The following is a 14,631-nucleotide window of genomic DNA, read 5'->3' on the forward strand; positions in this document are numbered from 1 at the left end:
TGTGCAAGTAAAAGCTGTTGGCAGATGAGAATTGTGAATATATTTTATCGTGAGTGTCTATCTTTTGCATTTTATTTCACTGTCTAAGTAATGAAGAAATCAAAACTTTAGAATTTGCCAACTTTTTATTTTTCATGTTATTTTTTTAGCATAGCGGCTATTTATTAAAATATTACTTATTAGTATTGGCTATGGCCTAGCGGTAGCCTAGGGCTTAGGCTGGGCTTAGTGGAGTTGGCAACACTGGCTAGACCAGGCTTAGATTCTGAATAGCTGCGATAATTCACATTGTATCACTACATCATGTTCAAACCCGGCCCTCCTCCCAATTTTGGACTGAATTGGTCATCACATTCACAATTCCAAGCAAGAGAGAATAACCGGAAAAAAAACCTTAATTTTGTTGCACAAACTTGCTTGTGTGCTCTTCAGATGAAAAGGCTTCAGGCATGAAGTTTAAGTTAACAATTATTTTGAGGAATTACCAACACTGTCCAGTACAAAACCGATAAAGGCTAAATAAATTGTTATAATAAAGAGTGGCAGGATAGTATAGCGCCCTCTTTTTTATGCGTACACGAGTGGTTCGTTAACACTAAGATTTTCACTTTATCAGATCTGGTTACATGCCAGCAAAATATACCCTGGACCCCTGTCTATACCAAATTAGGTAAAATAAACACAACAAATCACAAAAACAACAAACAAACAATTTTTTCAATAAAGCCACTTTATCTTTTCTACTTCTTAAGTAGGAGAAGAGACGTAGTCTAATGTTCTCATCATGCATTTATCACCTCGTCATCTGTTGCTGCTTTGTGTCGTTGGGGAACTTCTGGGACTCTACGTTTTCTTAAAAGGATTCTTTCCTATAAAGAAGGCTGTAGAAGGCTATGCAATGTTTGAAGGACTTCCTGAAGAGCCATCGACTGAAACTTTGCCTCAAGATGACGTGATTCCCAGTGTGGCAACTGGATCTGGTGATTTTTTCATCTCACCTACATCTGCTCCCCCCCCCCTCCGCCCCCTCTGAACTTATTCCCACAAACTTTCACCTACATGTCAATTCATTTATAACCCATTTCGAGTGTTGTTCCTAGAAAGGAGCTATTCAGTTATTCCATCAAGTTCAAGATCAAGATCGTCCATTGTTGTCAATCTTTTTGTTTTGTGCCACCTAAGCCCCTCCTGTGTGGCCATTTCTCTGGAGGATTCCTCAGAGAGTATGGCCACACAGGTGGGGCTAGTGCCACCTCATCATTTCCACCTTTTATTTCTTATAAATACACTTTAGTGTGGCGTCACAGCTGCACCATCTAACATGTCCTATAGCTGAACAAGGATCTCAAAATTTAAGGCCATTGAAAAAGTTCAACAGGAAATGTCTAAAGGGGCACCAAGGCCTTAGACCAGGGCCTAATATCAGCCTGCCAACCAGTGCAACCGATTGTCCACTTTTTGTGTAAACGTAGAAAAACAGTTGCTATTAGCATTCACTGTCCATACAAATGTTTCCAGTCTAAACATTCAACTCTGCAACACTTTCTGAATGACATCGTTCCCTGTTTGAAGAATTATAAAGATAAATTTAACCCTTCAAAATTTTCTTTTGAACAGCTACCTCACCTATCCGCCCTGTATTTGGCCGTCTCGTCATTACTCTTATAGACGCCTTGAGGGCAGATTTCATATATGGTAAGCGCAATCAGGAAGACATGCCGTACACCAGGGAGCTTCTTGATGGGGGATGGACGAGGAGTTTCTTGGCTAGAGCTCATCCTCCAACAGTCACAATGCCAAGAATTAAGGTGAGAATGGATGGTTTACCTCTTCCAAAATTACCCATCCTATTATCGGTATTTATTAATCAAAAGTGTTTTAGATCTTTAAAGGCAGAGGCTGGCCCCAGATGAACGACGTCACTACAAGAGCGGCGAGTGGTCGTTCAATTAGCTCTTGCCAGGGGCTCACCCGAGTGAGCACCGCAGGGTAGACCCAGGGAAAGCTAAACGAACGCACTCTGTATACACTAACATAACAATCTCAATGTTTTTGTGTTTGTTGCAGGCGTTGACATCCGGGACCATTCCAGGTTTCATTGACATCGTTTTGAATCTGGACTCGTCAACTTTAGCGGAGGATAATCTAATCTCACAGATGCATCGTCAAGACAAGAAGCTCTTCTTTTATGGGGACGATACATGGATGCGTTTGTTCCCGGGACATTTCACTGAAGCTGACGGCACAACATCTTTCTTTGTCACCGACTACACTGAAGTAATAGATGTTAAATTGCCATCAAGGATAAAGAATATTAAATTTGTTTTTTACTGATATAGACCGATGTGTGTTAACACTGTATACTCAGTACGTCCATGAGTTCTGTGAAAATAATCACAGGCAATCACTCTGGTGGGATTCGAACCTACGACCTTTGCAATTCTAGAGCAGTGTCATACCAAGTGTGTAGCAGTTGGGCACTGGAAACAGAGTCCAACAGTTTAGGTGTTGGGTAACCGTGTGTTGGATTTTGTTTAGATTAAAGCCTGGTTCATATTTCCTGCAAACGCTTCATGCGGAGCGAGTTTGACGTCACAACTCTATTTTCACTGTGAATAATTCGCAGGAGTTTAGCACAGGACTACTCTTGCGAATTTTTTTTTGCAAATTTTTGACGTCAAAATTGGCATCGTATTCGAAGGAAATATGAATCAAGCTTAAGGAAAGATGATCCCAGTAAATCACTGATTGGATTTAGAGACATTCCAATCTCTGGCTTTTTAGGCCCTACTATTATCGAATGAGCACATAAATTGTTAGTTGTTTTATTCCCTCAAAGATTTTGTTGTTGCAATTAAAAACGAAAATGGAATACTTGAATGTTACTTTTTAACTTTTCAGGTTGATAACAATGTGACAAGGCACGTCCAGCCAGCTTTATCCAACCCTCATTGGGACGCCTTGATCCTTCACTACCTTGGTCTGGATCACATCGGGCATCTCGGTGGGCCTACTAGCCCTCTTGTCTCCCCTAAACTACAGGAGATGGATGGTGTGATCAGAAACATCCATCAAGCATTGATAGAACAGGTAAAGGAGATTTGTAATAACTAACCCTGGGCGACTAGTGTCGAAGTCGCAACTATTGATTCAACTACTTGATTCAACTACTCGATATAATCGTGGGGCCACGTCTACTACAATAATAGTCGTGACATCCTGAAACACAATTAGACACCAGTGACACAATCCTTCAATCCTTTCAGCACAAATTTTACCATATTGCGCCTGCGGCAATGCATCTTGGGAATTTAAAATAAGTCGCGGGTAGTGTCAAAGTCGCTACTAGTTGGGGCGCGACTAGATGAGTAGTTAATTACACTGGTCACCCAGGCTTAGTAATAACACTGGGTTTTTGTATAGCGCTTTATCACACCTGATGGGCCTATTAAACTGGTCATCGTCTTTTTCCTGCAATTAGGTAAAGCTTTGTTTTGAAGTTCCAGATCTACATGTATTCCTTTACTGTAGCACCATGAACTGGTTTAAAAGGTGCTGTGGCACAATATGCTGTTGATCAGACCGGACCACTGAGGCGAATCCTTCACTTTGGTTCTTTCATATGCTTTAAACAACCACCGAGACCTATGGCTTTACGTCCCATCCGAAGGGACACATGAATAGTGGTTTTAAAGTGTCTTGCGTGACATGATTGGGACTCCAACTCACACTCTGCTTATCAGAAACACAAGAGCTTGATAAAACAGGTGTCATTTTGTTTGTCAGGATAAATCTTTGTCACTACCGAGTCTGATAGTACTATGTGGTGATCATGGTATGAGTGATGCAGGTAGTCATGGTGGTGCATCGGCAAGTGAGACTATTACACCTCTAGTCTTCATCAGCTCAGCATTCAAGCAAGATCAAGGTTAGTTCCCCTCCCCCCCCCCCCCCCCCCCAAAGGTCCAATAACAGATCCAATCACCCGAAATGATTTCCCTTGTATAGCAGAAGAATATGATATGCAAAATGAACCAGTTGCTACTCAAACAACATGATTTGCCACTCAATATTGGCATCCAGTGTGCACAAAATAAGTTTGGTCTAAATTTGTTGGGACAAAATCCTGTTAATGTTTTATATTGGAGTGGTATAGGTGACACAATAGTCACTGTGTCATTTTTGTGTGTGATCAATCTAAAGATGAACAAATGCGACAATTTTGGCTTAATCCATTGTGTGAGTCGGGAGAAAATAGTGGGAAAAAACAACTGTATGTTTAGTTACTGAACTTTTTTACCTGCATTTCACAAAACTTGTTTCAGTGAATGAATTTTATGTCAGAAAACATCCTTTTGATTTGTCTTTTGGCAAAACTCTGTAAATTTACTTGTTAAAAAAAAAAAATCTTTCTAGAAACCCCAGTGCCACACCCAGAAGAGGTGCAGCAGATTGACTTAGCCCCAACCCTGGCTATCCTCTTAGGACTTCCCATCCCTCAGAACAGCTTGGGTCAGGCCATCCCTGCCATGCTAGAGGGGAGCCTCTCTCCTCGGGAGCAGTTGAGGGCGCTACAGCTGAATAGCTACCAACTGAGTCGGGTGTTGGAACAGAACATAGATTCGTTTGAATCAGGTAATACTACATTTCATGTGGTTTTGTTTACCCTTATACAAGGTGTTCCTTTAAGCATTGTATAATAGGTACATGTACACTCTGAGTCTGCAAAAAAACACTGGGATTCAAACCTAGGACCTTTGCATCGCTAGAGCATGGCCCAATTTCATGGCTCTACTTACCGCCAAATTCTGCGCTTACGATCGCGATTCCCCGCTTACGTGCAAGCGCCGAATTTCTGCGCTAGCCTTGTAAGCGTAGAATGCCTAGTAACGTGGAGTACGCACGCGCAGAAGCCCAAATTCGCCGCTAACCCGTGAAATACGCTTGCCGTAAGCGCCGATTCTGTGCTTACGGTAAGCGAAGCCATGAAATTGGGCCCAGATGTCTTACCACTAGACTACTGAGCTAGCCCGGTGGCAAGAGGTAGTTTGAATCCTATGATTTGGCACCGGGTGTCGCAACAACTCGATAGAATTGGATTAGTTGTTTACATGGCTCCAACAGTTAATTGTATTAGGGATCTATTGTTGAACTTGTTGAAATGTCTTAAATGCAGGGTATACTTTTGGTAGTTGTCACAGGCCAGTAGCCTCACTTTAGTTATCCCAACATATGTATGAATTAGCAAACCTGTGAAGTTGGTCATCAAAGTTGCAAGAAAATAATGAATGAAAAACACCCTTGTTGCATAGAATTGTGCGATTTCAGATGCCTGAGAAAGGCTCTATGCCTGAAGCCTTTCTCGGGTTCAAATTTTGGGCATGAAAAACTACCTCTTTCTCTTAAACTACATGACTACCAATATGTACAAGGGTATAGTTTCTAATAAAGTTTTAAAAAATCATCCCGAGTAAGTTTTATGGTTATCAAGATCAAGTACCCTGCCTTTAAGAGAGTTTTTTCTTCTCTCCTTTTCATAGATATTGCTTACTCAATGTATCAGCATGCTTTACGTCTGCATGCCACGTGGCTATCACATACACCTAATAGCTCCACCCGCTATGCACAGAGCCTATTTGACAAAGCCGCTGGGCAGTACCTGAAAGCCATGGGTTCTATGAGGAACAAGGTAGCTTCATCACTTTCGCGATATGACCTACATGCCATGGGCTGTGGGGTGGTGCTGTTATGGCAGGTATGAAACCACTCAAATTCTATTCGGTTTGGAGTGAGGCCAGGAATTACAGACAGGCAATGAAGGCCATGACCTCCGTTGCCCATGCTCTTGGCCTTGGTGCCTCTTCAAAGGTTTCAAATTGACTTTCATCGTTTCCAATGGAAGTGCGTTCTGCAAAATGAAAATGGCCTTGCCCTTTCAAAGATGAAATTCCAGTCCTAGTAACACTCTGTGATAGTTTTACTTTGTTAATGTAGATTGTTTTCGTAAGAGTTTGTACTTGAGAATTGTGTGGTGTGTTGTCATTTAGCCTTGGAGAAAGACCTAGGGTCGAAATGTCCGGCCATTTACTACTTTTTTGCATTTATGCCATAGTGTGGGAGAGTTCCAGCCTCAGAGGAAATGCTCACTTGAATTTTCCTTTTTAAAGGTCAACATTTAGCTACTAATTCCTAAAGAGGAATATCTTATAAAGGGAAAATAATGTCAAACATCCATTAAAAACATCAAATAAATCACTTAAAAAGTGGTGACTGGATGCAGAGGTTTTTACAAAAAATTGTCACTAACTTCTCATCAATGTCTCACTTTTTTCCTTGAAGGTTCTATTCCTGCTATGCTACAGCGCTTCCTCACCTGGCACTCAGCCTTCACTGACCCCTGACCTCAAGCCTTCACTCTTGCTTCTGATTGGCTGTTGCCTAGCAGCGGGAATCACCCAGATTGCACTATGCACAGCAGCGGGTGGGGAGACCAGTGAACTGCTCTGCATACCAACCATTGGGGCCGGAACGCTACCACTACTTCTTATAGTGACAGGGGGATCACTGGCGGCCATTTTGGTGTCAACTGGAGGAGGTCTTAAATGGCGTCAGACGATAAATAAAAATGTAAGTGGTTGATAACATAAAACATTTCAAAATCAAGACAGATGTTTCACTATCGGTGTAGTTTGTAACAAAATGTCCGAGGATCAATCTTGAAAAATATACCTACACCTCCCAGCAAATGGGACCAGATTCTTTTGGGGGTTTATGTATAGATCAAGTTGGAAGTCAACAACCCCAGGTCAGAATTAGGCAACACTTTACCCCTTTTACTATTGGGCTCTCAAATCTGTTTAATAGAGAACAATTAAAGACCTACAAAATAATAACGAGGCCAAAGCTCCGTTTTCCCCTTCTTTAGTTGGGTTCACCTTTTAGGGTTTTTCATACTTGAGTGATTTTTACATCAAAGTGTTTCTTTCTTGTTTTTCTTAAAGTTTCAGAGCCTGTCATGGTGTGAGATTTTCCTATTAATAGGAACAGTGTTCCATACCCTAACATTTGCTGCTAGCAGCTTCATTGAGGAAGAGCACCAAACGTGGTACTTCCTAACTCTCACTCTCCTATTGGCTATCTTCATCTATGTAACAAGCGCTGCTATTGGTCAATCTGTGGACAAGATGGCCGCAAGGGTTGCTATGGCGGTGGCAGCAGCTCTGGTTATTTGTCGGTTGCTGAGGGCGTGGAATCAGACCGGGATGAAGTGGGCGGATAGGCCGGACATTGGAGATTGGTTTGTCAGGTAAATTCATTTTAACTCAATAAATAATAATAAAAAATTGGTTCTTAAATAGGGCATATTCTGGTAGCTAGATCAGGCACGATGTATGGTCCTCTGAAAAAGGTGGGAATTTTTTGTTGAGTACAAAGAATTCCCTACATATCATGTACACATGGCGTAGACTCTAATTTACTTTCCAGGTCCTCTTAATCCTTATTTTTCAGTTTAAATCCGATTAAAGTAGGAAGAATATCGTGTCTGCTAGATCAAGCTGATTTGCAACAATACTATCCCCGTTTGTCAGGCATACTTTTCAACCATTCCTCGAACTTTTTGAACCTGGGGGGAGCATAAAATCTGCGCTTGATTTAGTGTTAAAAAGGGGGTATGTAACCCTGTCAGGCTCCCATTTTAAGACATGGGTTAAAGACAGTGGACACTATTGGTAATTGTCAAAGACTAGTCTTCACAGTTGGTGTATCTCAGCATATGCATCAAATAACAAACCTGGGAAAATTTGAGCTCAATCGGTCGTCGAACTTGCTAGATAATAATGAAAGAAAAAAACCTTGTCACACGAATTTGTGTGCTTTCTGATGCTTGATTTCGAGACCTCAAATTCTAAACTTGAGTTCTCGAAATCAAATTCGTGGAAAATTACCTCTTTCTCGAAAACTACGTCATTTCAGAGGGAGCCGTTTCTCACAATGATTTACACCATCTATCTCTCCCCATTACTTGTAATCAAGAAAGGTTTTATGATGATAAATATTTTGAGTAATTACCAATAGTGTCCACTGCCTTTAAGAGAAGTGATCATGGTCAAGTGCCTTCCTCAAGGACACAAGTGTCATGATCAGAATTCAAACCCACACTCCGATGACTGCTCGGCCACGACACACCACACACTTACACCGAAACTATTCCTGTTTAATGGTAAAACATGTGCATATCAAAATTAATTTTATATTGAATATCATAATCACTGTGAAAACATAATCTTGTTATTTGTAGACCAGAGAACAAGACGAGTCTTTCCATCTTGACTATGGCTAGTTTCATGATCATATACATCCTACGCTGCTTCAAAAGACCAAACTATAGACTTCTAGTAGCTCTGGTTGGGGCTTATCTCTATCGCTATGCAACAGGATCTGTGGACTTGCCAGTGTCACTGCCAACCTCTCAAAAGTAAGCATTCTTGTAGCATACTTAAACACCAACAGTAAATCCTTTGCATTGAAGTCGTCGAGCCACCATCTTAGTTGTAACTTGATGATGAATAAATGGAATTGTACAGATTTGTACGCGTGGCGGCTCAGAGGAAATTACCAATAAACCAATGTCCTTTTGACCTCTAGAGAGGGCCCATGCTCAAGTAACATCACATGCATTAAAGACAATGGACAAAATTGGTAATTGTCAAAGTCTAGTATTCTCTCTTGGTGCATCTCAACATGTGCATAAAATAACAAACCTGTGAAAATTTTAGCTCAATCGGTCGTCAAAGTTGAGAGATAATAATGAAAAAAAAAAACCTTGTCACACAAAGTTGTGTGCGTTTAGATGGTTATTTCGAGACCTCAAATTCTAAATCTAAGGTCTCGAAATCAAATTTGTGGAAAATAAGTTCTTTCTCGAAAACTATGTCACTTCAGAGGGAGCTGTTTCTCACAATGTTTTATACTATCAACCTCTCCCCATTTCTCGTCACCAAGTAAGGTGTTATGCTAGTAATTACCAATAGTATCCACTGCTTTTAAAAGGTTTACATCTTCAGCATTTTATAAACCACATTGATCACATTTATTATTGACTTGTTTGTCCAAAGCATTTGAAGAAAATATCACTCAGCATTAATGCTTGAATTAAAATAAAAACCCAGCAATAATAACTGGTTCAAGAGACTTAGCACGGTACCATTCTAGATACTGTGCGCCATTATAAATGTTATGTTATTATTATTATTTCACAATAACGTCTCAATGCACTTTTCACTAGTGCCTGGATATCAGACAAAGTGCCTGCTGTGTGTTTTGAAGTTCTACATATTCATCTGGTTTTTTTTCCAGTTTTTTTCTTGGTCTGTTCTTTTTCTAAGTCTTCTAAAACCTCATTTTATGATAACCTGTGAAAAAAGCCTCTCCTGGGAACCTGCATTGTGAATTTCCGTCTTGTTTCTAAGAACAGATATAACATTTCTGCAATATGTTTGCTATTTTGTTTGCAGAGGACTCCATGAAGCAAGGCTGGTGTACCTTTTGGTGTTTGTCTCCTTGGCTGGAGTTTCTCTGAGTTATGGAAGGCAATTTTACATCGCCCATAACCAGAATACAAACCAAGAAAATAGTCACAAAAACTCTCGCAAATCGGACATGAAAACGGCAGATGTGTTTCGTTTTGGACAAGTTTTTGATGAACTATACGACATTCACATTATGTTGGTGGCGCTGTTGCTGAGACCTCACAATAGCGCTGTGGCAGCCATGTTAGTTGTGCTTCATTATTGCATTGTGGGAGTAGTGTTACCATGGTTACAGATGAGAGCATGGGCAGTGGCCCTGGTGCATGTATGGATGGGACAAGCTTCTTTCTTTGCTCAGGTTTGTTGAGTTTCTTTTTCTTTTAAAGGGTCTATGTACTTTTTGTAGGACAAAAAACACAATGTCCACAGATTTACACTCAACTTACACAGTTTGAAGATAATTATAGTAGAAAGCTTCCCTGAAAATATTACTTGCTGAGGTGCTGTAGTTTTTGAGAAATGAGTAAAACTTTTCAAGTATGTTAACATTTCACTTTAAGAAATTCCTTTAAAAATATTTTTTTTATAATAAAAGCGGCAAATGCCCATCAAACCATTATTCCCAGTGCTTGGTAAACATTGTGTTGCAAACGTAAGCCTGCATTGTTGAAGGCACTTGAGACTAATGGTAACTACTGGTAACTACTAAAAACAAATAACTGACTTTGTAACAATCAACGGAGAGCTGTTGATAGTCAAAAAACATTGTAGGAAATGACTCCCTCTGAAGTAACAACGTTTTTTAGAAAGAGGTAGTTTCTTACTAAAAAGTTTGAATTTGAAAAAGACTTCCAAGCCTGAAAGCACACAAATTTGTGTAAAATCACTGAAAATCCAGAGCAATGTCTACGCAGGAAGAATTATCTGCAATTGGAATGCACAATCTGATAGACTTTACTTTCCGTAAAGCTTCTTAGAATCAAATTTGTAAAGATACAAACTGAAAACAAAAATTCTTCATGACTTCAAACCCAAATGTTTCTCAAAATGCTTTATACTATCGAAAGTCGCTGAACTTCTAACCAAGTCCATTTTCATTGCCATTAATTTTAAAGCCATTATACACTTTCGGTAAACAGTATTGTCCAAGGCCCACACTTCGTGTATCACAACTTCTATATAAAATAACAAACCTGTGAACATTTAGGCTCAATCGGTCATCGGAGTTGGGAGAAAATAACGGAAAAACCCACTCTTGTTTCCGCGCGTTTCGCCGTGTCACGACATGTGTCTAAAATAAATCCGTAATTCTCGCTATCGAGAATTTATATTGTTTTACTGTGTTCTCAAAAAGTAAAGCATTTCATGGACTAATATTTCAAGAGAAGTCTTTCACCATTACCTTCTGTAAACCCTGTAAATTATTTGTAAATCTGTGAATTCTTTTTTTTTTCTGTACCGAAAGTGTATAATGGTTTTAAGAGTGATTACCTTTAATAATGTACTATTTCTTGTAAAAAAAAGGAGTATTATTATTATAATGGCAAGATTAGCTTCCGACACCTGTGATAAATCAATTTCATCATCACCCCAAACTTCAAGTTTCATTTCGTTTAATTCCCATATCTACACTTTAAAGACCGTGGACACTATTGTTTGTTAATTGTCAAAGACCAGTCATCTCACCTTGTGTTTATCAACATATGCATAAAATAACAAACCTGTGAAAATTTGAGCTCGATTGGTTGTCGGAGTTGCGAGATAAGTATGAAAGAAAAAACATCCTTGTAACACAAAGTTGTGTGCTTTTAGATGCTTGATTTCGAGACCTCAAATTCTAAACTCGAGGTCTCGAAATCAAATTCGTGGAAAATTTGTTCGTTCTCGAAAACTATGTCACTTCAGAGGGAGCCGTTTTTCACAATGTTTTATACTATCAACCTCTCCCCATTACTCGTTACCAAGTAAGGTTTTATGCTAATAATTATTTACCAATTACCAATAGTGTCCACTGCCTTTAATCACACAGGGTAATTCCAATAGTATTGCAACAGTAGATATATCAGCAGGGTACGTTGGTATGAGCTCATATGTACACTCTGTGGCTGGTTTGTTAACGTGTATCTCAACCTATGCTGGGCCTATACTATGGATGCTCAGTCTATTTGCCTATACAGCTAAACATCATTCACAAAGGTAAGCACAATGTAAACCACTTCTTTGAATTATAAAAAAAAAAACCCAGTGTGAACACAAATATTTTGTTTAACATGCCTGGCGCTATACCAACTGAGTCATTAAGCCAAGACATGACAAAGACACGTGTTTATTGTTTAACACAGGTCTGTAAGCACAAAAAACTTGCTAAGCACGAAAAATATTGCTTAGCAGAAACTGGTTACCAGTCAGAAGTTCATAAAGTTTACACTGTTGTGACTGGTGACCCCCCCTCAGCCTTGCTCAGCAGTATTTTCTGCTCAACAGTGCTATGAAATTGGGCCCCTTGTCACCTGAGGCAACTTTTGCAGGCAACTTGGAGGCAACCTATGTGATGATTATACAGAAATGAATGGTGCACTAAAGGATTAATTCTCTAGAAGAAGGTCAGAGCATACTGATTGAAACATTGAGTTGAAACCAACAGTTCTTTTAAGAACCACCCCAACTCACCCCAACTCAGATTATCATTACGTGGTGTTACCGCAAACATTGCTATATCGTATTTCCACCATGCAAAGTTTCAAATCCTACTATAAGAAGACGATCAGAGCATACTGATCGAAACGTCGAGTTGAAACCATCTGTTCTTTTCAGAACCACCCCAACTCATTAGAGATAGTCATTACATGGTGTTACCGCAAACCTTTCTATATCGTATTTCCACCATGCAAAGTTTCAAATCCTACTATAAGAAGACGATCAGAGCATACTGATCGAAACGTCGAGTTGAAACCATCTGTTCTTTTCAGAACCACCCCAACTCATTAGAGATAGTCATTACATGGTGTTACCGCAAACCTTTCTATATCGTATTTCCACCATGATAAGTTTCAACTCCTACTAAAGGATTAATGTTTCATATTCTTATTCTTTTCTGTTCAGATATAGATCTGCCATACTGGAAGTCACCCACACACTAGCCTTGACTCGAGCCCTACCTCTAGCCTTTTACACCGTGCTAGTCTCTTTCCAGCGGTATCATCTATTCGTCTGGAGTGTATTTTCACCAAAGCTACTCTATGACACGATGCATACATATGTAGTTACTGCAGGCATTGCAGTGTTGTTGGTTCATTTGGGAATTATAAAGTGGTTAACGCATCACAAGATGAGCAAGACTTCATAACAACAGAGGCACTGGTCCTTGCCTTGGTGCCCCTCGAATGTTCCAATAGAGGTTTACAACTTTCCTCATATAGGGGCCCTGAATTGCCCCATCACAACGAACTCGTTTGCACTAAGTTCAGAAAAAATGTAAACGGAGTGAACGTAGTGAACGTAATAGCAACTTTTTACGGTCTGGATATAAACTTCATGGGTGGGCTCGGACCGGTTTGATCAGGAGTGGTGCTTCAAAACTTTGAGCATGCCCAAGATTTGTGGGCGTCCATCTCGTCTGGCAGTTTGACAAAGTACGAGGATGTACTACGAACGTAATTGCCGTACTTGGATTGTACTAGGTACTAGACGACATGGTGTGTTTGTGCATTAATTGGATGCAAGTGTGCCACAGACACCGAGTCCGTTTGTAGCACGTTCATCCTGTTCACAGACATACCCAACTCTCATTCTTATACATAACTTTGACCAGATTTTAACTAACTAGGGTCACTCTTTAGACATTGTCCGGCCAAAGCTATCTGTTCCAGCCAGACAACAACCTTAATGCCATTATACACTTTCGGAACAGAAACAAAAATAAAAGTTCACAGATTTACAAATAACTTACAGGGTTTACAGAAGGTAATGGTAAAAGACTTCTCTTGAAATATTATTCCATGAAATGGAAACATTGAAACAATTCTCGACATCGAGAATTATGGATTTATAGTAAACACATGTCATGACACGGCGAAACGTGCAAAAACAGAAGTGGGTTTTCCCGTTATTTTCTCCCGACTCCGATGACCGATTGAGCCTCAATTTTCACAGGTTCGTTATTTTATATATAAGTTGTGATACACGAAGTGTGGCTCTTTGGACAATACTGTTTACCAAAAGTGTCCAATGGCTTTAAGATTTGTTTTAGGACGTGTTCAGATGTTTTGAGAACTAGTTTGGTGTGAATGAAGCTTTTCAAAGGAAAATTGGGTGGTGTAGCTCAAAAGCAAAGTTGCTCATAAAGATGACATTTCTCAGGAACTTTCTATTACGGATTTTCTGCTTCACTTTTAATTGTACAGTATTTAGAAAATACAAGTTGATGTTTCTGTCACTCAGTTGTATCAGAATTTATCAAAAGAAATCTAACAAAATATCATCATTTATAAATAAACTTTATTTTAAACAAACAGTACACAAAAGCCTGAAACAGCTTATCGCTTCTTTCCGAGAGACAAATTATGCATTCCAAAGAAGAATTAACCTATCTATTTTTTCATATTTTGTATTAATATCAAACGGTTTTGAAATATTTTAAAATGTATTTTTTTTTTTGGCAAACATAATTTCATATGCACATGCATATTATGTGAACACGGATATTCACAAAGGTGCATGTAAACGCCGACTGGAGGCCGGTCTCCAGGCGTTATTTACGAGCCTTGAAGTGTGACGTTAGATGTTCAGGCTAGGGGCACTATGGAATGAGTCCCTCTAGCTGACCGTGTGTAGATATCCTACACCCAGCAGGGTGGATACATGCGCATTAAAAGTCTTATTATTATTATTATTATTATTATTTTAAACAAAAAGTATACCAAAGCCTTGAGACCATTTCAGAACTGACTCCGCGGCAGTACAGTTAATTACGATCCTATAAGCTAAAGTAGTAGTCCAGTGTATTGTCTATACCATCCGCCCTGGTAATAGTTAAAAAGCAGGACAGTTCTTTTCAGAACTGAGAAGTCTCCCGAACCTCCGAGGCAGTGGAATAAAGCAA

The 14,631-nt window shown here is 39.6% G+C and overlaps 1 protein-coding gene across 1 annotated transcript; it reads left to right on the top strand.

The window, feature by feature from the left end:
* The first annotated feature begins 1,628 nt into the window (after positions 1 to 1,628).
* On the top strand, positions 1,629 to 13,491 carry LOC117297936 (GPI ethanolamine phosphate transferase 2-like). Its single transcript, XM_033781128.1, has 12 exons — positions 1,629 to 1,808; positions 2,068 to 2,277; positions 2,902 to 3,090; positions 3,787 to 3,928; positions 4,417 to 4,635; positions 5,541 to 5,755; positions 6,340 to 6,627; positions 7,002 to 7,306; positions 8,300 to 8,476; positions 9,516 to 9,888; positions 11,560 to 11,726; positions 12,633 to 13,491. Exons 1-12 carry the CDS (start codon positions 1,716 to 1,718, stop codon positions 12,874 to 12,876), a joined length of 2,622 nt encoding a protein of 873 aa, XP_033637019.1. The 5' UTR covers positions 1,629 to 1,715; the 3' UTR covers positions 12,877 to 13,491.
* Positions 13,492 to 14,631: the final 1,140 nt, after the last annotated feature.

The sequence above is a fragment of the Asterias rubens genome, chromosome 12 (assembly GCF_902459465.1).
Source record: "Asterias rubens chromosome 12, eAstRub1.3, whole genome shotgun sequence".
In the NCBI taxonomy this organism is placed as follows: domain Eukaryota; kingdom Metazoa; phylum Echinodermata; class Asteroidea; order Forcipulatida; family Asteriidae; genus Asterias; species Asterias rubens.

Bases quoted from the DNA above. Each gene is read 5' to 3' on its own strand.
- LOC117297936 (XM_033781128.1), top strand. From the start codon at position 1,716: ATGCCGTACACCAGGGAGCTTCTTGATGGGGGATGGACGAGGAGTTTC. The intron at 3,929-4,416 runs GTTAGTTCCCCT...AAATCTTTCTAG, and splicing joins AGCATTCAAGCAAGATCAAG to AAACCCCAGTGCCACACCCA. The intron at 11,727-12,632 runs GTAAGCACAATG...TTTTCTGTTCAG, and splicing joins GCTAAACATCATTCACAAAG to ATATAGATCTGCCATACTGG.